This window comes from Tubulanus polymorphus, chromosome 6, assembly GCF_964204645.1.
Source record: "Tubulanus polymorphus chromosome 6, tnTubPoly1.2, whole genome shotgun sequence".
In the NCBI taxonomy this organism is placed as follows: domain Eukaryota; kingdom Metazoa; phylum Nemertea; class Palaeonemertea; order Tubulaniformes; family Tubulanidae; genus Tubulanus; species Tubulanus polymorphus.
The window spans coordinates 7,534,010-7,557,366 of record NC_134030.1 but is presented as its reverse complement, the minus strand read 5'-3'; the positions used below and the strand labels follow the sequence as shown (position 1 = coordinate 7,557,366).

Genomic DNA, 23,357 nt, shown 5'->3' with positions numbered 1-23,357 from the left:
ATTTGATGGACGTCACATAAGTTCCCCGTGGATCAGCCTCTGGGAATTGTATGAAACTGGCTAAAGACTTAAACTGGATCTATCTACTCATCATTAGTAATCATCGATTTCTTCATTTATTTCAGTCTCGTCCTCTGACGCGGTATCTTCCCGTACGTGATCCGAGCTTCGATTTGAAAGCGCACATCGAATCCGCCGGACACAATCTGGACTTGTGCACGCACGTGTCGATCACGCCGACGACGTGTCGCGGATACTTGAACAAAATGGGCGGCAAATTCCGTTCGTGGCACAAACGTTGGTTCCTGTTCGACCGCATGAAACGAACGCTTGTCTATTTCAACGACAAAGACGAAGCGAAGCCGAAAGGCGGAATATACTTTCAATCGATCGAAGACGTGTTCGTCGATCACATGAAAACGGTGAAAAGTCCCAACCCGAAATTGACGTTCTGCGTAAAAACGTGGGATCGAACGTACTTTTTCGTCGCGCCGAGTCCGGAAGCGATGCGTATCTGGATCGATGTGATTTTCAGCGGCGCCGAGGGTTACACACAATTCTAGAATGGACCAAAAACGCCGCGGGAATGTATCATATTATTTACGCGAACAACAATTAAAAAGCGGATATTTACATAGATATTTTTTTGGAAAATTACGACCTCTTGAATATTTGGAAATACGTACGATGAAGATGATGTGTGCATGGAGATAAACTAATATACCATTCATGTACATACTATGTACATATCTATATATATATAGAATTGTGTATTTTAAGCTTTGAACATTGTGTATCTGCATTTGCGTGATATTTCTTCTTAAAACTAAAGCGATAGGGCATTTGTGCTGCGAGAACTTCTAAAATGTGTGTACGAAAGTAATACGAAGCTTTACATGCTGAAAACAATTCAAAACGGGTAAAATTGGTCATCTTTATACCTCGTTGATGTATCAGAGGATATTCTATATCGTTGTCATATAGGTTTTTAGCGTTGGGGTTGCAGAACGTATTAGCTTAAGAACATTTTTAGGGACATCTCAAATGCAGTTTGCTTAAGAAAATTAATTTTTGTAAGTAGTTTCGTAAATGCTGCCAAGCAGAACCATCCCGCTTTGTGCTCGGCATGCTTATGTGGTATGCACTGATTCACGTGTTGATGTGGATTTTAGCTCTTTGAAAGGCATGTATCCTGCATTATACCATATGAGAATAAGTCCTCGCCATACATGCAATAACCATGCCCCTTCTCCCTATGAAAGCAAGCTTTTACTGACATAGGCTATAAGTCTGAATATTTGTTAATGTACAACTATTTCTCATGTCTAATGCAAGTTTGCATGCAATCTTTACACATTTATTTCTGGCAATTGACTGTATTATGATGTAAGCATAGGCATACTATAGCAAGCCCTTGACCTGTCTTGAAAAGTAATCGATTATATCTGTAATAAGTTGAATAATTATGGTCCTGTGCCAACTATTTGCTGATGATTGAGTTGATGAATTATGCTGTGAAGTTGAGAAAATGGGCCAAAGGTTTTTTATATGTCTTTCAATTGTTAACCAGTTCGGATTTAAGCAGTAAGAGTTTTATGAATACGTGTGTATGCCCTTAAAATCAAGATTTTTAAATGGAGTTGTTTAACTATGTATTAAATTGTTATTTCACATGCTACATGACATGGTTAAAAGTATCTGAATTGCTGCAGTGACAGAAACGATGTAATTTGCCCAGTCACACCACCGATGTGACTAAACAACACCAAAGAGGTAGTTTTTAAATTGCATATGCACTAAACAGATTTAATATGTTCAGAGCTACTGAAAAAAGGTTGTCAACAACTATATAAACATATATCGTTTTGATAAGGTTCGAAGGCTATAACTTGATTATAAACTATTATGAAGCTCTATGTAAGATGCAGTATTCTACACAATTTTTAATTACGACGATTTCGATGGAATATTTGAAATATGAATGTAATTTTTTACGCCAATCAATTTTCATCAGCTATGCTACCACGCTATGCTACACTACGCTACTGACACCTGTGTGATGAATACCAGTTCGCATAGACACGCATTCATGCAATTTGCAGTAGATTTTTCATTGTCTCAACGCGGATTCACATGGCTCTAGTCACGAATGAATATTCTAGTTCAAAGGCTGATTTTAAAGGAATCATCAATCCTATGATAATTCAAGTACTAGTTGTTGATACTTTCTAGTCTTTTTTTTAACAATGCTCATTTTCAGTCACAACAATTGCGAGATGACTATTCATCGGAACTTAGAACTATTTCATGTTTTTGTGTCCGCTAGTTGAAGCTGGTGCTATGACTCAAATGCATGCAAGGTGTCCATATTGCGGGCATGCTCTATGTAACAAGTACCTGTGCTAGCCTAATTTCCTCAAATTTTACAATGAAAATGAGCATTTCTCCTCTGAAGCATTTACCTACGTCACCACATCAAATTTGATAAGACAACGATGATTATATGGGTCATCTGAGAAACAGATAAGCGTGTAAATAAAAAGAATTTTATACCAACTAACACAATAGTATAACTGGTATTATCATTTCAATAATAAATGATGAAACTGATGCTTAAAATCTAAGATTCTCTTAATGTATTTGTGTTGTTTTTTGATAGAGTTCTGCAGCAGCTTGATTGGCTGCCACAATTTGTTTATAGTCCTGTGTACCTACTACCCAAGTCAGGCGTGTTGCAAGCAATTTTTGAATGCCATGACCAATTGCTGATTTTTGACAGATTATGATATTTTGTCAAAAACATAGTATTCAAAGAGAAAAACGTCAAACAGTAGATAATTGCCACGGCTTATGCGGCTGCAGTCGCTCCACTACAACGCCACTGCAAGTTAACATTTGGTAACCTCCAAAAGCACATAGAACCAATTTTCGAATCCTCTTTTACATAGCGTTTATTTATTGATTAAAAATGGATCCCAAGGAAACTGAGGACATTGTGTTTTCCAAGCAAGATATGTTTTTTGAGATATGTATTTCAGGTTGGTACAATCCATACAATAATTCTTTATGCCACTTATAGGACTAAGACCTGGCATTTGAAGAATGGCAAGACTTTATCAATGTAAATTGTGTCGGGCATACATCCTGATCATTGGCAGGCATTACAAACGATTAGACTATGTATAGTGGAAAATCTAGTATCTACAACTATTTCCCAATTAAATCTAATAATAACTTAACTATCTGTCGATTGTTATACATGCTCTACTACATATGGATGGTATTGGCAAAACACCTTTGACACCTGTGGTTTCTACGATAATAGTCGTTTCTAAGACTAGAGAATAGTCGATGAATTGAATGCTATATTATTAGTGTGGATTTATTCCATGCAAATAGTGTACAGAGTGAACTAGGGCTGCAAGGTAAGTTGAGAATAATTTTCACCAGCTACACATCGCTCAAGATGTCTAAATTGTCTTTTTTTGTAAGATATTCTGGTAGATGTACAAACAGTTTGCTATTGCTTGCTCCGTGTGAGTAAATCTGCATTTAATTAAGCTCTACAGTTTTATTGAAAGGCTTTAAAGTAAATCTGTGAAATCTTAGATTTACAGTAGCCCTACATATCTCTGCCCAGATAATGAATGGTTTAAGGGACAAAGGCATAATTAATTCTCCAAACTGGAGTCCAGTGCGTTCATTCGGTCGTGTCTACTACGACAATACTTAAGGGCATTTCAGTTCAGTTTAGTTCATATCTTGACGAAATAACACAGAATTTAATAAGGGGAATATTCATGAATTTTCAGATGAGGATTTCGATGTTTGCCGTGTTGTCGTTGTCGTTGTCGTTGTTGTTGTTGTTGTTGTCGCTAAGCAATGTTGCTGTAAATGGTGCGCGTGTCCTAATGATGCCGATGACTGTTGGCGGTCACCTAGCTGAGCATGCAGCCGTGGCAGATGGTTTAATTAAACGAGGCCACGAAGTGTACATCCTTACGGACACGCATTACAAACAACCACCTCAGTTGAAATACCTCGCAGAACTTAAGTATGTACACTATTACTCGCCAAATGCGACGATGGCTCAGCCGGATGTCATGGAAGAAGAAATTCGATCCGGAATTTTTGCGCAGAAAAACGAAGCTGAGATGGCCCAGAGCGCGTTCAAACCGAAACTTCACTACGATTCGTACAGCGCTGTAACCGATGAAAAGCTGTTTGCCAAGTTGAAAGCGATGAAATTCGATTTCGCCGTCTGTGACAGTCTGTTCTTCGCATATCACATCATTCCGTTCAGGCTCGGGATTCCGTTCGCAGGTTTAAGCACTCAACTTTACACGTACATGCTACGAATGCATCCTTACAGTTCGGTATTGCCGTGTATGCTTCTACACGAAGGCAACAATATTCAAACCAGGTTCGAAATACTGAAATGGTCAGCTATTCTGCATTCATTGCCCGAGTTTTTCGTCGAAGAGGAGAAGTTCATCGATTTCCTTCACAGAAAAGGACACACGGAGATTAACTCGCTTAGAGATATAGCAATGAAATCAGCAATCTGGTTGCAAAACCAGAGTCCATACATGGACTGCGCACGTATGTCAATGCCAAATGTAATTTACGTTGGAGGTTTGGCATCCCGACCTCCGAAATTACTTTCAAACGACCTACAATCGTTGATGGACAATTCGAAGCAAGGAGCTATTGTTTTTTCATTCGGATCTCTATTCAGTTCTCTGCCCGATTACGCATTGGAGAAATTCTTTACAGCTCTGGGTCAGATACCGCAACAAGTAGTCTGGCGACTTAGCCTCAACGATTCTCAAAAGAAGAAGTTCGTTGTGCCAAAAAATGTCAAACTGTTGAACTGGTTGCCGCAAAGTGACCTCCTAGCGCATCCAAATACAAAACTTTTTCTAACGCACTGCGGGACTAATGGACAGGCCGAAGCATTGTATAATGCCGTACCTATGATTGGTTTTCCGATGCACGCCGACCAACATTACAATTGTTTCCGAGCGAAAGTAAAAGGTTTCGCCGAATGCATGAATGTGATCGAGTTCGATGTCGATGATCTCGTGACGAAAATCCGACGGGTGATCGAAGTCCAGACGTACAAAGCAAACGTGCTACGAATGAGTAAGTTGTTCCGTATGGAGGAACCGCCACGGGATAAAGCTGCTCGATGGGTCGAACACGTCATCGAATATGGCAGCGAACATTTGCAAACACCGGCGAACAAGATGTCTATCTTTGAATTTCTGTTTTTAGACCTTATAGCTATTGCTTTCGTTGCTATTGTATTTTCTGTTATTGTTATCTATGCTTTGATAACTTGCATCTGTCGTTGTATATTCAGTGGAAAACCAGCAAAACAAAAAACATCTTAGATTCAAAATTATCTATCAGAAAAGATGCTTTACCAATGGCAACGATAATATTAGCAATTATTATATGGTACGCGAGAAATAAGTTATTTTGAAAATAGTATACTGTCCCAAGCAAAACGAATTGTCACCATTGGAAATAAAACTATTTGCTTTAAAATGTGTGTTCTTCTTGACCCCCACTTCTAATGGCTCTTGCATGGACTAAAGCAATCTTTTGATACTGTGCTAGAAAGTTTTTAGTACGCATCACTCCTGACCCGGGAGGGGTTGGTCATAATTGGTTAGAGTAATCATTTGATTCACGTCTAGTTGATGTAGAAAATGACAAGAAAGATTTTTAAAGAATTGCATCAGTGGACCCGGCCTGCAATCAGATGGTGTCAGATCATGACCATCAAGTGCTGCCCCTATATATAACATTAACGGTAAATATGCGAACTAATCCAATAGCAAGAATTACTAACTGTGGCATGCGAGTAATAAGTTAGTTCACATAATCACCGCCACATCCTCCCCCGGCAGGGATTCGAACCTGATGGCATCGAGATTGCCACGGCACGAAACCCTGCCATAATCGACCGTGTGCGCAGATACATGCGCAGTTCAGATGATGTGATTTTTAGCCAATCAGAAATCCCGTTTTATTTTAGCCCGGGTTTTCCCATTTATAGTTCTTCCTTGAAATTTGCCTCAACGATTATACAACGAGCAATCTGATTGGTGCCGCCAGTTTTCGTTCGGAAAGCTGCGCATGTACCTGCGCACCCGGTCTACTGATGCAGGGGTTCGTGCCGTGGCTGAGTGTAGCGATGCCATCAGGTTCGATTCCCTGCAGAGGGAGGATGTCACCGCCAATGATATGTAATGGGGCAGCACGTAACAGCTTAGATCTGACGTCCCTACTGTGGCACGCTAGTTATGAATCCATTTTTAATCTATTTTCATTCTAGTAACATGTTCGTTCAGATATCTATCAAGAGTAAAACTTTATCAAAGATGAATCTCCTTTTTTAGAAAGGGAGTCTCAAGTAAGTTTGAAGTAAGTTTGAATAACATCCGTTGTTTCCACGGGTCTTTTGCCCATTTGACAAACAATAAACAACAAAATTAACAGAGGAATCAAGCTGAACAAACAGAGCTGCCGCATAGTAGAAATTAAGATTTGGGATAAAACCTTTGAAATAGAAAAAAAATCTATTAAGCAACTTGTGACCGGCTATTGGCATTTCGAATAAAGCGAAAGTTGTTATTACCGAAACCGCTAGTACTATAGCTTGATTATCATTCATTTTTGAGTGCTCATTTCCGAGCGTCTTTTAGACGCTTTATTCAGAGAAAAACACTAGAATTATATTTGCAAGAGCTATACCAAAGAATGGCACAAGTATGCCTAATAAGTGTATCAGGCTCATTGCTTTTTTCTAATTCGAGGAGGGGGCGCACTACGACGAGCCACCACAACCTGTCCATAATGGGTTATTCCCGTGTGACAGGTGTCTTTCTTTTGTATCGTATATCAGTTTGATGTTAATAAATTGGATTATAAAAAAAAACTACGACCAGCAGGTTTCGTCTAAATGGACAAAAAGCATTCATTAGTTTAATATCTCTCGTGAAATACTGCCAGCCTTGGGTGGTAAGAGTCAGAATAACTATAAACATTAAACACACGTTACACGCTGTTTTAGTGCAAATGATGTTAGACTTTAATGGAAAGAACACGACTGTTAATCGCTCTAAACTTATCAGCATCGTTAGTTGATTTCTGATCATTTTGAAAATTTATTGCACCATACCTGCATGGCGTTTGAGAATTGGACCAATAAAATCACTCCTGTCAAGATAATAAACGTGTTCACCAAACTCAAGCAGTCCGTCGATAAATCTTCCAGACTTCGCAACAGCAAAACCCAACAGCAACATGTTATCGCTTTGGTCAGCAGACGTAAAATGTAATACGTGGTTACATCTGATTTAAAACTAGACAGAACGAAATACGTGTTGAGTTTTGATAAAAAGTGCTTCTCCAATTTTGCAATCTGAATCAGAAGATTTGAAATTCTTTTCACTAAACGAGACCTGACAGTCATGGCAATTTGACAGATGTTTGCCAATTGCTGAAGTCTTAAGTTTATGTAAAAAATGCATCAAAAATGCATCATAAAATGAAACTTAATGTTGGCAAATTGCTTAAGCCTTAAGTTTATGTAAAGTTTATAAAGATAACTTTCCTTTCAGACCTGTAGTTTCGATGATCGGCACTGCTGAATACAATTTGGCTAAGTATCTGGACAAAAATGAAAAGAAATTGCTTTTCAACTGGAAATGCATTTCCCAATAATTCCAAACAATTTAAATGTATTCTCAAAACGCTTATCACGTGACCATCTGAGCCGGTGCAGTTGCCTGTAATCGTAACCAACATAAGCAGGGGAGCAACTGGGCGGATCTCGTATCCCGCTAGTCGAGCTCAGTTGCTGCTACGAGCGATCATCTCAATATCATCGCATTGAGATGATTGCCCGTAGGTTACTGGGAATCGGAGGACAGTCAAAGCTTGGAGTCTCCAAGGTCAAAGCGGCCGGCTGCGAGGATCGCCGGTTTGAGTCTCAGGCATCCGGGTAGGAGTCGGTAGGCGTCGCGTCGCTTGTCGACATAAGCCAGACCTTTATGATTGCACGTTGTTATACCGCAATGATAGAATGTTTAGGAGTTATATGCCAGGGTGGGTTACATTCATTAGGGCGTATAGGCAGTTAAGAGTCCGGAACGCCGACAACTGCGTCAAGATTCATTTGACTATCAGGTGCTGCCGCTATATATTCTATTGACAGCGAATATATGAACTAACTCGACGGCTCAATATTCTTACTGTGGCACGCGGGAAAAGTTAGTTCACAGATTCGACCGACATTACTTTAAAAAAAAATAATGATCAGACTTAATCATAACCCGGCAGCTAAAAGCATCCGACTGCGGAGAAGTATCACCCAGGGCCGTACCTCAGTCTAGCATTCTTGTTTTAGAGGTGGCAAGGGAGAGGGAGCAGAGAACCCAGAAAAAGGACAGTTCCGTATAGCATATAGGAATAAAATATTTGAGAAAAGGGCACTTAATGCGTATCCCGGATACGTATCCATTATTTCTCCTAAATGCGGTCCTGTTTGGAACCGATTCAAAACAAAGAACTATATTAAGAACACACTTTATTTATTGGAACACCTTTATACTTAATCTTAAGCATGGATATAACCCCAGACTCAATGAAACCAGTAAAACTCGTGTTTCATTATCATAAATAGAGGTTTAAATCATGCTTAATACTAACAAATAACTTGGGATTACCAAAAAACTTTACATGATTTAATCGTGAAAATGTTGCAACAACAACGTCAACATTCTATAGTCATACTTATTACAATAATTTCCAACAAATTGTATATTCCAACGTAATATTACTATCTCTTAATAAAAAAACCGAAAAAATCAGGCCTTTGAAAATCAAACGACGCTTGACGACAATTCATCAAAGAATGTATATATCTCACAAAGTATATCAAGCATTCTATCATATCAACTATAGTGTATTTATAATGTACTTGTGTAATATTCTTGGACAACAATCATATCTTCCTACCGATAACACAATGCCAGTAGGTTGAGATACTACGAAATACATGTAGAAAAAAATGGACACGTAATTGTGGCAGATTGAGAAATTTGGAAACGACTGATCTTCGTCTGGCCTCAACCCCTAGACTTGTCTGGTATGGTTGAACCTGGCCAGGAGACCCCGGCACAGCAATGGAAAGCTCTCTCCTCGTGGAGTCATGGACTCCTCGCTGAGACCGTACACCGCTCGTCAAGGTGTCAGTCATGTAATAGGAGACTATTCATTAAGTTAGATCTACGCACATAGCTGTGGTCATTTAACCAAATTAACGATATGCGTACACTAGGTAGACTGATTCTGATCTATTTTGCGTAATATATATTCAATACGTATACTCCATTTATAACGGATCCCCTTAGTAAAGCATTCTATCACATCAGCCATTTTTCAGTGAGTTTAATTTATTTTTGGAATGGTTATTTATTTGATTGTAAATAGGCCTAAACTAGAAATTAATTCTTACTGTGGCACGCGAGTCTGAGTCCGGTTCCGAGCCCGGTGGTTTACAGTCCGATATCTAATACGCGTTGTATACCGCACATTCATATTTATGGGAACCAAAAACAGAAAAAAACTGTTAAACTATCTACATCTATTTATTATATCGTTTTCACGATTGATAATAGCAGAACAGATAGATTGAAATCAGTTACAGGTAAGAACTTTGACCATTTACCGTTTGAAATTCTGTAAAATAAGTCGATTCGGCAATCAATCAAAATTCACAATATTTTATTGAATCTATTTGTGTGTTATTTGTGTTTTTCTCGTTTTGTCTTATCGAATAGAACTCTATGTTGAATATTCCAAATAATCCGTTTTTTAGTAGATGATGGAGGTTTGTCTCTCTGACAGCGAGAAGGAGAAATGTCTACTTGGCAATGAAATTGTAGAATTGCCACAAGCACTCCTTGAATACGTAAGAAAAAAATCTTTTTGCTATTTTAAGTTTGTCTTAAACGGTGCTGGGGCGGATCCAGAGGCCAATTTTGAAGGACTTATTTCACATCCGAAAACCAGTAATCTCCACAACAGGTTTGAGAGGGGCGGCCATCCCTTTGGCAGCCATCCCTTTCATTTTTTCATCCAAACCTCTGAAAATCAGCCAGCCCCTTACTGCTGCCCCTACCAGAAATAGAAGATTACACCAAAATTGAGCTTAAATTTTTTGGGGGATTGAAAGCCTTGCTTCCGCAGCAGCCATCGTGTGGTCCACATCCATGAAAGCATTATTCCTTTTTGCATGTGTAACAGGACCCCATCCCCGCTCCATTCAGTTTTATCAATCCTGCTTCAAGTTTGTGCTTTTCTTTAATCACTTGTGTCTTTATTTCAGGATAATGTTTTTAAGGAGGTTCTTAGCAAGAAAACTTGGGACACGGTACTTACAGCTGAACAGAGACGTCACCTAGAAGTAAGATATACAGGCTTAACTCATTGCTGTTCTTCGTTTGGGAAATGACTAAGCCTTACAAAGATTTTTGATCATAGATCCTATTATTCAATAAGAATTTCTTTTTCGATTACAGAAATTTCTTCCAGATTTCCCGGAAAACAACGAATCGGAACGAAATACAACTGTGAAGTGAGTGTTACTCCGATATATATTTCTCCAAAATAAACGCGAAATGCTGTAAACTTTGAAATAATATTTCCTGATGAATTGATTTCTTGAATTTCTTCTACTCATGCCTAGAATGTTATTGAACTGGGAAAATGTGAAGTTCGGAAATCCAGTCCAGGCTATGCATGCAAATCTGCGTGGTGAGTTTGATATGAGATGAATTTAAATCAAGTAAAAGATCCAAATGTTTTTTTTTTCACAGAACTTAAAATATAGCCTTTATATACTAAGGCTAACCATAGTCTGGATACAACAATCCAGGCTATCGGGATTCCTGCAAAATTCCGAGGAATTTTATCAGTACCAAATGATCTGTCGGTTTTGCAGTATTTCCTTCTGTTAAGTAATGCTGGGTCTTGAGGGGGAGTCTGTCTTTGCTGCAATATTTAACTGGGAGGCCACTTACCCGGAAAAGTCGGAGAAATTTCTTCTTTTTTTTTAGTAAAGTCTAGGAATTTTGTAAAATAGCTAAAAGGGCAAGGACATTTGTTGAGATTGATGGATTGCGCGTAAAATCACGCAGTCTATGCCTTATGTATTTGAGACAGTGTTAATTGGTTGTATTCTAAGCAGATCAAGTCGAGGAAAACAATGTGCAGGGAAAGGTCGCGAGAACAGCGAGTCAAATAAAAGTGGTCACCGTGTTGAAGGTTTTTGTGAAATTGCATTTATTTTGTGCTGATATTTTGTAATTATAGGTGGCATGTATTCTCCGGATATCGCGAAATATTCCGTATTGTGCAAGAAAGCTAAACTCCGAGAATATCACTATCAACAACAGCGCTATTACACTAAGTTATTGAAAGAAATACTCGTGTGCAGACAGGTAGGAATTTATAATCAGTTGGAATTGTTTGTCGAGCGATGGGTGTTTAGATGGGCTCTCTTAGATTAGCAAACCAAAAGACCATCTAATACAAATCATATGGTAATCATTAATCATCTTAATAAACGCCATGGTCAGCATTGCCTAACAGATTTGTGATAGGGGCCGTGCCTAAAGTACGTACGTCCGTAGGGGGGGTGGGGGGTACTTAAAATCCGTACAAAAGCATACAGGGGGAGGGGAGGGGTCAGCTAAAAACGTACATACTTTCCAAGGGGGGAGGGTTAATATTAATAGTACGTACTTTGTGCACGAAACATAATGTGAATTTCACAAATATCCCCGTTTGCCGTCGCCATGGAAGATCGTTGATCAACGTCAGCAGGAACTCTGTTGAATCAGGGTAGATTTTGCCTTCTTTAAACCATTATTCCTGAAAATTCTGTTTTGCTGGGGGGGGGTTACCCCTAAAAGTATGTACGCAAGGGGGGGGTTATAAAAAAACGTACAATGAGCGTACAAGGGGGAGGGGGGGTTAAAAATACCCGGAAGTCAAGCGTACGTACTTTATGCAGGGCCCCATATGTCTCATGAACTGTTAGGCAACCAACCATGGTCGGTTAGTTAATGTCATATAAGTCTTGGTTTTAAGAATTTCAAGCTTAGAAAGTTAACTGTTTAAGTCAAGAATCTAGTTGAACTGGAAACAGTGGAAATGTAGTATAGAAATGTTTTGAAATCCACTATGGTTGCGACCTACTAATGATGTATGTGGTTAAATGAAAAATGTTCTTGCATTTGAACTCTTATGTTGTTCATAGATTATTATCATTCGGTTCAGTGTTATGAAAACTGTTTGAGAAATACCTTCTTTTCTATCCAGTCGATATTCAGTCAACTCGGACAAACGACTCCTAACGACGAACCGCTACGCTTTCGCCGTCCACCTCCGCAACTTCAAGAGCTCGGTTTGGAGAAACGCGTTCGCAAAAAATATCTCAGGTATGTCTTCAGTAGACACTTCTATGTTGGCAAAAAACCCTATAATGCATTAACTATAATGACTTATTTCGTTGGTTTCCAGGATTTTACATGAACTTCGTGAAGAATGTGGGGAACCAGACACATCATCTGACGAAGAACACCTCATACAAGGTTTGCCGAAATATGTTTTCGATCTGGATAGAATTGTTTTAATCCATTTTTTGTTAACAGTAAATGCACTGAGAATGTAATAATATGATCAAACATTTTACAAACGTTATACATGTATATATTTACATCCATGTTTAAGTGGACTGTACGAAATTAGAGCGAAAGCTGGACTATTTGGGTCTGACTGCAGTATTACCAAAGTAATGCTGTTCACAATTGTCTATTTCATATTCAGATCTGATATCATCTGCTGGTGAAAAGAGGAAACTTTACTCAGAACCAAGCGTCGAGGCTACCCCTCCTTCTGTCGTATCGACATTAATGCCTCAAAGCGCCATCAATGGTGATTTGTCCGGTAAGACTCGTCTAAAAACGTTTTGATAATTTTTACGATGATTCTCGCTTTCATCAGAAATTTTATCCGATCATCTGTATTGTCAAATATTACTAGATTCCGGTCCCGCCAGTCCATTCGAAGTCACAGACGACGACTACATGAACATGTTAATCAAACATAAAAAACGTAAAATAGACATGGAGGTGAATATCATTCATAAACTGAATATTCGGAGTTTGTAATCCTCTTCGTGAGTTGAAATAGGCAATAACGCAATAATCGTCGTCGGTTCACTTCGTTCGCCATACTTTCAGGAACATCCGGAACTGGATACGACCGGTATTACGTTACAGGATATCATCGAAAGAGTTCACAATGTCAAAAAACTTCCACCGAAAACACCACCTACAACCGAACCAGCCACCGCCGCTGATAAAGGTAGGTCTACGCAATCTCTGACACTATTGAGTTCATGATTCCTTGTTCCTTTTACTAAATATATCATTAAATTGTACTTGAAACTTGAAAATTCATACATCCGGCAGCATGGCCCTAGCATGGATCCGTCGTCGTCTCTCCTTGACTATTTCGCACAATGACGTCCGTTCGTTGTTATGGGTTTTCAGGATAATTTCAAGACCCAGTTGAGGGTCGAATGTCCGCTTTTCAGTCAGTGTTCTGAACAGTTAGGAAAAGAGGTGGTCGATTGTTTCCTTCCTCAGCTGCTCAACACAAAAGGGAGGCTGAATCGTCCTCCAGATTAAATCTGTGGAGGAAGCCTTAAGTGGGGAAGTGTTGCAACCTGAGCCTTAAAAGCATCACGTGGTGATTCCTGCTAATGTTCTCGAATCTCACAGACTTTTGGACAGGTTGGGTGGTACGGTATACCCGACCTAGCTTCTGATTTCCACTGATCATAGCAGATGTCATTGGATATTTTCTGCATGAGGCATTGGAGGATTACATCAATAAATGAGTACATACAATTGCTTTTTGATCTATTGATTAAGGTGGGACGGCAAATGTCTCAACGGCTAAGAAGAGAGTGCGGACGAAAGACGCATTTCGAAGGAAAAAAATCAAAGAGAAATTGGCATCAACTTCGTCTCATAACGATGAAGAGGACAGTCTCGCAGCAACGGCACTAGAGGGCGTCAAACAGGAAGCCGATGAATACGACAGCGAGGCTACGAACGAATCGTCGGCGTCACTGCGCGTGAAACCGCTCGTTTACGGACAACACGCATGCTTCTTCAGTTTACTGAAAGATTTGATCTGCGAAGCGCCGGAGGGCAGAGTGTCGACAGCAAAAGTATGTTTCACAAATAATTATGATAATGATAATAATAATAATGATATTTAAATACGGTTTGTTTAGTAAAATGTCTTGACAGACTTTACAGTTTATGGATACATAGCGTCAAAATATAGGACAGTGGACAACAGATATTATATGTAGTGCAATAATTATTCAAATAGATAGACCAATGACAAATATCCGAAGATGTGTGAGGACTTAGGCCTAGGGGGTACATATGCTCACAGCGCATCGCCTAGAGTACTTCTTAAAATGTTATAGGTGAAGGACTATTGAGAGGGTTACAGCGTGTTAGTTTACCTACAGATATAAAATGTTGTCACGTTTATTTTTGTAGTTGGAGGAGAAAGTAAGACAGTGGCAGGACACGGCATTTAGCGCGACTAATACTTGGTTTTCGACGGATATTAATTGGATGGAGTTGGTCAGTCCGGCACTCAAGTTCTTCTCCGGGGACATTTTAGGTGAGTCTGCACTTTCGTTGATCTTATTACAGAAGTTCTGGTTACATAAGTTAGAATTTCGTTAAAAAGATCGGGTTTGTACGGATCAGGAAAAATCAGGATTAAAAAATTCCTGCTGGGAAAATCAAGGAATCTAACCTCTTACTTATGAAACACAGGGAATTCAGATCTTTTGAAGATTCAATTTCCTTGCTCCTACTACTAGTCTTAGAAAGATTCTATCAGGAGGAGATGGGTTCAAACGCTGAGTGTTCGTGTTTAATTTCAGGCTTAACTCTGGATAACTTTGTTCCACTGGTCGATTATAAGGAACGGGCCCAACTGTGGAAATGGATTGGCCAAGGCCGTGATGATGACGCCGCGCTGATTCCGTTGTGTCGGCATTGGATGCAGCTGAAAGGTGCTGCTTCATCTGACTTGACGGATAATCGCGAAGGTTCACCTCCACCACCTAGAGTGTAAGTTGATGAGAATGATACAATGAATCGAATGAATTCCCCGATCAAATTTTCGATCCAATGATTAACAAATTAGGGTTATTACGTGGTTTGGAAAGTCTTGGAAAGTTTGAAAATGGGAATTAATACCAGGCCTGGGAAATGATATGGAAATATCATTTTCTTTGTTTATGGTACGGATAGGCAAAGGCAGAAAAGGAAATTTTCCTTCTATTTTAGGCATTATACCTAAATGTCTTACTACATATTTGATAACAAACTTTATACTTTATGAAAGCACTTAGTTGATGGTATTGACTATTAGCAATTATTTACTTAGAATGGGTCTGCATTGCCTGTTCTAGGTTATAGGCTGTTATGGAAAATTTATGTTTAAGTTATGGAAAATGAAGTAGGGAAACCGGTAACACCCTGATAAATATCAAAGCAGACTATCTTGAAAATGTCTTCAGAAAAAAATGAAATTTTCTTGCAGACGGACATCTTTCGTAGTACGGCATACAACGGAAGACGAACGACGAATATTCCGCGTACAAGAGAAACAACGGTTCGAGAATCCGCACAAAGCATTTACGTATCGAATGCACGGCTACGAGGCGGTCGTCGGACCGGTGAAAGGCGTCTATACGAAAGACGGCGCTATGAATAAAGCGCGGGAACACGCTTTGCTGATCGGCGATCGACCGGCTTACGTAACCATACTCACTCTAGGTACGTAAAAGAAGAACACTTGGATTTTAATACGAAAGAAAATCAGGGTGGCCTCTATCCTGTTAAAATCAGAGGATCAGAAAATTTGGGGGAACCTCTGGAAAATTCAGGGAATTTGGATAATGCAATTGACCACGCGTCCCTTTATCAATACGATATTCAATAAAAATGAATAAATGGTGACATTTTAAACCAAGAAATTCCTCGGATTTAATCAGGTGATTATCATTTACATTTTTCTACAGTCAGGGATGCTGCGGCGCGTCTGCCGAATGGGGAAGGAACTCGGAGCGATATCTGTGAACTGTTGAAAGATTCGCTGTTCATTGCACCGGGGGTCACAGATTCTCAGGTTAGTTTGTTGACTTCCACTCGTGACCGAGCACTTACATAGGATACAGTTGCTGGATTGGTATATAGTTGAACATATTGTTTTCTCCTTTAGGGGACGTTGAAATAGCCTCATATGGGCACTTATGTATGATTAGTTACCAAAATGGCAGCCCATGTCTTGTTCTGTGATTGTTCTGAAATTCATTGATTTCTGTAAATGAACACCAGGGGTGTTGGATATCGTAATTGTCCGATTGGGTCGAGCATTTCCCCAGTTTCCAAGAAGGCTCAGCACCTCTGTACCCCTAGTTTTACCCCGGTATTTCGTTTGTTCCTGCAGATAAATACAGTAGTTAGCGGTGCTTTGGATCGGCTGCACTACGAGAAAGACCCGTGTGTAAAATACGACGTCAATCGAAAACTGTGGATTTATCTACACAGAAATCGCATTGAAACGGAATTCGGTAAGAATTTGTCTTAAGCTTGGAAATCAAGATCGGCGAGGCGACGTGTGCCCTTGCATGCCACACTATGTCGGAAGAGTGGATACAACATTTGACTTTATATGTTTTAAATTTTCTGTAGAACGGATACACCAAGCCCAAGGAGCTGCCGTAAAAGCCAAGAAGGCCCTTACTCAAAAACAACCCAGACCACCGAAGGTACAAATTGTCTAAGCATTCGTCTCACTTAATCTGGATGAGTTGATAGGCATTTTGTTCTTATCCTTGATACATAACTGTATATTAGTTATCTGGTTTAATCTGGATTGAACGAACTAGTATCAAGTGAACCACATCAATTGAGGTTAACTGTAATATCAGGGGCAACTACAGTAAACTGCCTAACCTGGACGCACTGAGACTGGCAGAATTAATCAGAGTTAAGCAAAATTTCATGTTACGGATAGGAAAGTCAGAAAATGATTTTGTTTTAATCCCAGTCAAAAGTCTTAAGTTGGCAATGTCTCTGATTTAAGCGTGGTTAACTATTGCTCAATCTTCTGTTTTTGCAGATGAAGAAAGATGCCGATTGTATACTCGATACAGCCTTACTGTCGCAACAAATCAGCAAGTCGTCTCCGGTAACGTCGCTGACGAAACTGACACCTACTCGTTCGGTGTCCAGCGTATTAAACATGGCCGCGTCCAGTGCCAGTGCCGCTGTAAAAACGCTACCACCCGCCACCACCAGTTCGGGGAAAATATTGAGCGCACCGACGACGCCGCGTGTATCGGCGCTGATCGGAGCTCCGGCCCTCGGTCGATCGCTCAGCGTTACGTCGTCATCTCGTGTGACAACGTCGCGCGCGTCTGCTAGTCCTAAAGTTAGTGTCGCTGGATTATTACAGGTGAGTTGTGATCGACGATTTAATCAGAGTGGCCACTGACCTGGAAAACTTTAGAAATCAGCGAACTCAAGATTCAGAAATCAGGAAACTGAACAAATTTTGCTATTAGCTGAAAACCTTGGAAACTTGGATATGTTATTGACGAGATTTTTCTTTATCAATACGTAGTTCATGAAAGATTTAAGAATTAATTTCAACATTTTGAGAATAATTTCACCTATTTACCTGCAGATTCACTCAGGGAGTCTTTTGTCATCACTTTATATAAATTCATAGATAAGTGAATGTTAGGGGCCACACCCTGTTGATGAAAGCTTTCTGTTTTGTTCGCTGCCAAAATGACTGACTTTTTGTGAATCATTTGGGACTAAAAGATGAAAATAATCTGGTCTATGAGAATAGATTAAACATCGCATTTTACATAAATTCATGTTTAGGGAACCACAAATAATATGCGGATTAATTTACTGTACTCTACTCAAACCTACCTTCACTGAATGAAATTTCTATTTCTTGTAGCAGGCACAAGCTATAAGTAAAGAAGGGTTGATGCCGACTAGCGTACAAGTCGGTAAGCCAGCGACCGCAGCGGCAGCTTTGCAGCAAGCGACGATGTTAGGTCAACGTCTGATGTTTAATCAATCCGGTGGCAAACCGATGGCATTTACGTTCGTACAGCCAAACAGCCCACGACACCTGACAGCCGGTAGTAAACCTGTAGCATTTAGTATCATTCAACAACAGCAACAACAACAACAGCCTCAGCAATCGGAATCGGTCGTCATTTCTAGCGCCGGCTCAAAATCTGCGACAGTGTTGTCTTCCACCAATGAATCACAGGTAAGTTCTCAATTCATAGACCGTTGGCGTACTGTTGCCAGAGGGAAGTTCGTTGATTGCTACGGGCGACTTGTGGAGTTCTCGTCCTATGCGCTGATGCTTTCCCCCTTAAAGCATTCACAAATGAAGCATGCAGCCTGGATATCCACCTTTAACAGTGGTGATAAAATGTCTTATGTCTGGTGTTTATCTTTCATCTCAATCACAGTCAACCCTCAGTTTGTCTGCATCATTCAGGACTGCCATTTGATACCTGTAAAAGCGTTAAACCTAAAACAACATTGACCCGGTCTCTGATCGTTAAATGTACCTTTCAACCCTCGTTTCTTTCAGGCGGGTCGGGCCGTGAGTCCGAAAGTGACTTCCATACCAGCGACGAATCCAAAACCGGGCACTCCACCGATTTCCAAACCGGTTATGGCGCGACTGGTGCAACAACAGCCGCAAATGGTGACGATGGGAAATCTACTGGCGAACACCGTCAACGCGACGCATAAACACGGCCAACAGCTACAGACAATCAAAATAGGTAGATTTTGAAATTTGACACAGCATTAACTACTCATAAAGTCTTCGCTTACGGTATAAGTGCTGACTCACAACTTTTTAGGGAAAGTTTTGTGAAATGAAATTGAAGATTTCATCCCACCCATCAAATATTTGAAAAATTAACCTTTAGTCAACATTGATAAAAATTATCATCGACGGAAACTTTTTTTTCTTTGTCTTGATATATTCTTTGCCTTTACAAAATTAAGCTATTGGCCCTAGATACATCTTATCCATAATGCAATGGGATTTAAGGCATAGTAATTTCTGAGTTGAGTTGGAGCCTGAGCCCGAGAACTGTTCCTGCCTATTGATTGTTTCAGTTAACGGAGATTAATTCATTTCATGCGTATCTGATGATCATTGGATACTCTGTTATTACACTATTGGCTCTCACTCTCTCTTTTAGAACAATTGCTAGAGGTTCAAAGTATGAGTTGTTTATTTCAGGAGGAAAACCCGTAACGATGGCTACTAGCGCAACGTCTCAGCATTCTATGATTAGTGGGAAGCCTGTTTCTATGGCTATAAGCGGCAAACCGGTAACAATGGCTGCCGGCGGTAAGCCAGTATCTCTGATCGGTGGGAAGCCCATGTCAATCGTCGGCGGCAAGCCTGTTTCAATGGCAACAACTGGAAAGCCGCTGTCCGTCGTCGGCGGTAAGCCTGTGTCCATGACGACCACTGGAAAACCGCTGTCTATGGCTGGTGGTAAACCATTGTCCATGTCAATTGGGGGAAAACCCGTTATCGTCGCCGGAGGGAAAGCTGTTGCGATGGCGACTGGTGGAAAGCCGATGTCGGTCGGCACGAATAAGACTCTGACGTTATCCGCCGGTGGTAAGCCGACATCGGGTGGGATACACGGAGCATCTACGGGCAAAATAAGCGTCGTTACAAAAGGAGGCACCACGATTCCAGCTTCAACCAGTTCGGGTAAGTTTACGAGATAAAAACTAGACCCCACTTAAATCTGGAGCAGCATGTAATGCTGAATATGAATCACTTTTGTTTCAGCATCGGGAGTAATTAGTCAAATATTACAAGCCGGCCGCACGGCTACGCCCCCTGGCTCACCGGGAGCTAAGATCGTCGGTCAAGGCGGACAGGGTGGTCTGGTTGTTCATCAAGTTGGTCAAAGCGGCCTCGCGTTAAAACAAGGTCAGTTTTTGCTTTAGAATGATATGGATAAATGTTGTAAACAAAAAATTAATTCAGCCAGTGATGTGAAGTTCTGGAGTAGAAGATTCATAAATTGAGCAAAGTTTTGGCAAGAGACTATTAGCCATCACAAGAGCGCCTGATGATGGCTATAATAGTCTTAAGCCAAAATATCACTCGATATATAAACCTTCTACTCTAGAACTTTATATCTTTGGCTGAATTCTCATATATTCATCTCATTTAATTGCGTATCTGCTCGACTTGACTTGTAAACAAAGTCGATAATCCATTTAATCACAATTCGTTTTCATCCACCAGCTGCAGCAGCGGCCGCATCAACGGGTGTTAAATTGGTGTCGAGTCAGGGAGGCGCAATACCAGCGCACCTACTGGTTCAACAGGCAGCAGCACAGGCACAAGCGGCTAAACTAGTGCGACCTCAACAAATAACCTCAGGTAGGGGCATTAACGAGTTGACCTGCGCAGAATCGGTTGAAAGTGAAAAATCTTCACAAAAAAGGCAGTTTTGTGAGTTGGACTGTTTCCGAGTAAGGAGTCTATTGTAAACATAATGAAAATCTGGCTCATAGTAAAAAATATTTTTCGGTGTGTCTACACTGCAGTGTGGTGTATAAATCGGGGATAGATTTTGCTACTACATCGCATTTTGACGTTTAGATGTAATTAGTAATTAGATGTTATCTCTGATGAAGATAGCTATACTTGTCGAACATTTAAATATTTGTAACTGACAATACACTGCAATGCAGTGAGGGCACATTATAGCGATACGCCTGTTACTCAACACATAGGGTTAGAATGTTTTATAATTTCCAAATTATCTCCAGCACTAGAGGGAGTTAAAATATGTCTCATTTCATCGATATTTCAGGAGGAAAGCCAGCTCAGAATATTCAACTAGTGAAAACGGTGTTAACGCAGCCGGGAGGTAAACCAGCTCAGACAACATTCCTCATTACGCAGGCTGGTGGCCAAACGACAGCTGTCCGTCAAGTGCCGACTCCGCCTCTACCATCGAAGGGCAAGTCTCCACCGGCATCTGGCGCGGCGAAATCAAAAACTGGACCCGTGTACGCTCGGATAATAACACCACCACCCGGTATCGGTCAGACTGTTCGATTAGCGGCCCCCGCTGCCGGTGTAAATGTAATACAACAACCAAACAGTTCTGTTGCTATGACTATGGCAAGTGAGACTCAAGCGGCAATCTCGTCGATAATGCTCGATCAACTGCCTGGCGATACTTGAAAGCGTGCCGCATCAATCACTTCTGTTATTTTTGTGACTTGTTTAGAAAGTGCTATTAGACCCTTCCTTGAATGCATGGCTGCCTAAAGTCCCTGTATGATGTCACTAGTGATCTTTTCACGGCTATGTTTCTGTTTAAAGTGTCTATAGAGTAAATCGCTGTTAGGCAGTATAAGGCTAAAGAAAAATCATGATCATGACTCAAATTTTAAAAAGAAGTTGTGTACAGGGTAGATAGGCGGCTGGCCAGGTCAACCTTTTAAGCTCAGCAGAAATGAGAAACACTTTTTTTTAGCCATATAAGGTCATAGGACATTTTTGAGGGTGGCAATCCTTAATGGTAGTGTCTATCAGGGAGGAGGTCAAGAACATCCTTTCATCTCTATTGATTTAACTAAAGGATAGTTATGTTTGTAGTAGGAGTGGTTGGTTCTATTGTTGAAAAATGATTATTGTTACTACAGAATATCGTATTCATGTAAACTAATTATACATGCGGATGTAGAAGTTTTAGGAATAATGCGTGTAATTTAAATAAAGAAATATACATATTGTTTATCAGAACTTAGATACGAATTTGTCTGTTTTCACTGAAATGAAGGATAGTTTCGACTTGTTTAGACTCTGAGGAGAATATTGGTGACCTAGGTTTGAAGCTAGTCATTGCTGATTGTGATTCCCACTGGTCCAGAGAGAGGATGAACCAGGACGTCTTGCAATGATTGAAGCCAGTAATTTTATTGATTCAGAATCTGTGTGGTCTAGATTAGATGATTGCCACGCGGTGTCCAAGGATCAAACGATCAGGATCAATCATTATTATCGATAGTGAATATGACTGGTCCATATGCTGAATGGATGTCCCAGATTCGAACCCAGAAATTACTGATACTGATCCAGAGAGGTCCTGATTTGAGTATAGGTGATAGCTACTAATTGCGACATTTTCGCCATCTATTGGAATTTTGCTGAACTATCAAATGATTCTCGTGAGCCAATTATAAAATAAACCGACCGGACTATCTCGGGCATAGGAGACCAAAAGAAAGTGTGTCTGTCTGTCCTCATATGCGTAGGAGACGATTTTCTGGCCGGTGTCTCCTAATGAGCAGGTGACCACTTTCCAAGTCTGGACGGTGTCTCATGGGTTAACTATACAAAATACATTTTGGATCATCTCGGCGCATTTTATTAATGAACTACACCAGTGGTAGATCCAAAGGGGGAGGGGAGGGGGTTAAATCTCCCCTCTCTGACCAAGTAACTCATTTGAAAAACCAAATGATATAGGCTTCTTAGCCCCTGTACTGATTTTGGTATGATATGCACTAAAATTGCAAAAAAATGTACCTGGATTTTCAAAATCATTCCGGGGAGGGCCCCAGACTTCTCTACTAGCACTTTGTGTCTGCAGCGCTCGCCGGTGAACCGGGACCACGACTTAAAAGTGCTCTTTTCATATGAGATGAACTCCCCCTTTCATCCAGCTTGGATCCGTACCTGTTAACCTGATCAAACGCGCACAGGATAAAATGGCCATACAAACAGGACATGTCGTTCGCTAAATTTTGTTCCAAATTGTTTCTAGTCCTAGAATTTTGATCGGATTTTTCTGGCACTCGCCATGGGCATGTGGTATCTATGGGCCAAGTTCATCGATTCGTATAGAAACGACTGTCAAACAAATATGATATAGACGTAGAACCATATTCTTTCGTTTCTACACAAGTTCGATAACGATAGAAAAATCATTTACGTTGCCTTATTTACTAATTCAATCAAATGTAAATTGAACAGTTTTGAATTCATAGATGTATTTCAAATGCTTCTTGTTTCTATTTCGAGAGGTTTTTGTATTTCTCTACGATTTCTGATCTGGAGAGATATTT

The 23,357-nt window shown here is 40.3% G+C and overlaps 3 protein-coding genes across 7 annotated transcripts in view; all 3 read left to right on the top strand.

The window, feature by feature from the left end:
- LOC141907874 (uncharacterized) overlaps nucleotides 1-2,624 on the top strand; it is a 62,569-nt gene extending 59,945 nt beyond the window's left edge. For 3 of the 4 annotated variants that reach the window (XM_074797628.1, XM_074797627.1, XM_074797629.1), the window contains one exon: nucleotides 126-2,624. In XM_074797628.1, the coding sequence (XP_074653729.1) occupies nucleotides 126-563 (438 nt within the window). In that variant the 3' untranslated portion in view covers nucleotides 564-2,624. The remainder of the gene's footprint in view (nucleotides 1-125) is intronic. The other variant, XR_012619550.1, reaches the window with a different exon arrangement.
- A 647-nt stretch (nucleotides 2,625-3,271) lies between these two features.
- On the top strand, nucleotides 3,272-5,488 carry LOC141907411 (UDP-glucuronosyltransferase 2A1-like). Its single transcript, XM_074797042.1, has 2 exons — nucleotides 3,272-3,425; nucleotides 3,813-5,488. Exon 2 carries the CDS (start codon nucleotides 3,813-3,815, stop codon nucleotides 5,394-5,396), a length of 1,584 nt encoding a protein of 527 aa, XP_074653143.1. The 5' UTR covers nucleotides 3,272-3,425; the 3' UTR covers nucleotides 5,397-5,488.
- Nucleotides 5,489-9,622: 4,134 nt separating this feature from the next.
- On the top strand, nucleotides 9,623-22,002 carry LOC141906799 (uncharacterized). 2 transcript variants are annotated; one of them, XM_074796180.1, is made up of 25 exons: nucleotides 9,623-9,724; nucleotides 9,896-9,988; nucleotides 10,406-10,483; nucleotides 10,599-10,654; nucleotides 10,766-10,833; nucleotides 11,392-11,519; nucleotides 12,403-12,521; nucleotides 12,604-12,674; nucleotides 12,910-13,029; nucleotides 13,126-13,214; nucleotides 13,326-13,449; nucleotides 14,022-14,323; nucleotides 14,667-14,793; nucleotides 15,062-15,251; nucleotides 15,727-15,962; nucleotides 16,208-16,314; nucleotides 16,636-16,759; nucleotides 16,881-16,957; nucleotides 17,311-17,646; nucleotides 18,166-18,486; nucleotides 18,820-19,015; nucleotides 19,486-19,971; nucleotides 20,053-20,196; nucleotides 20,518-20,655; nucleotides 21,092-22,002. In XM_074796180.1, the coding sequence occupies exons 2-25, from the start codon at nucleotides 9,899-9,901 to the stop codon at nucleotides 21,466-21,468; spliced, it is 4,104 nt and encodes a 1,367-aa protein (XP_074652281.1). In that variant the 5' UTR covers nucleotides 9,623-9,724; nucleotides 9,896-9,898; the 3' UTR covers nucleotides 21,469-22,002. The 2 variants fall into 2 exon arrangements, with proteins under 2 accessions (XP_074652281.1, XP_074652282.1); XM_074796181.1 differs by having other exon boundaries at nucleotides 9,629-9,724; nucleotides 9,899-9,988.
- Nucleotides 22,003-23,357: the final 1,355 nt, after the last annotated feature.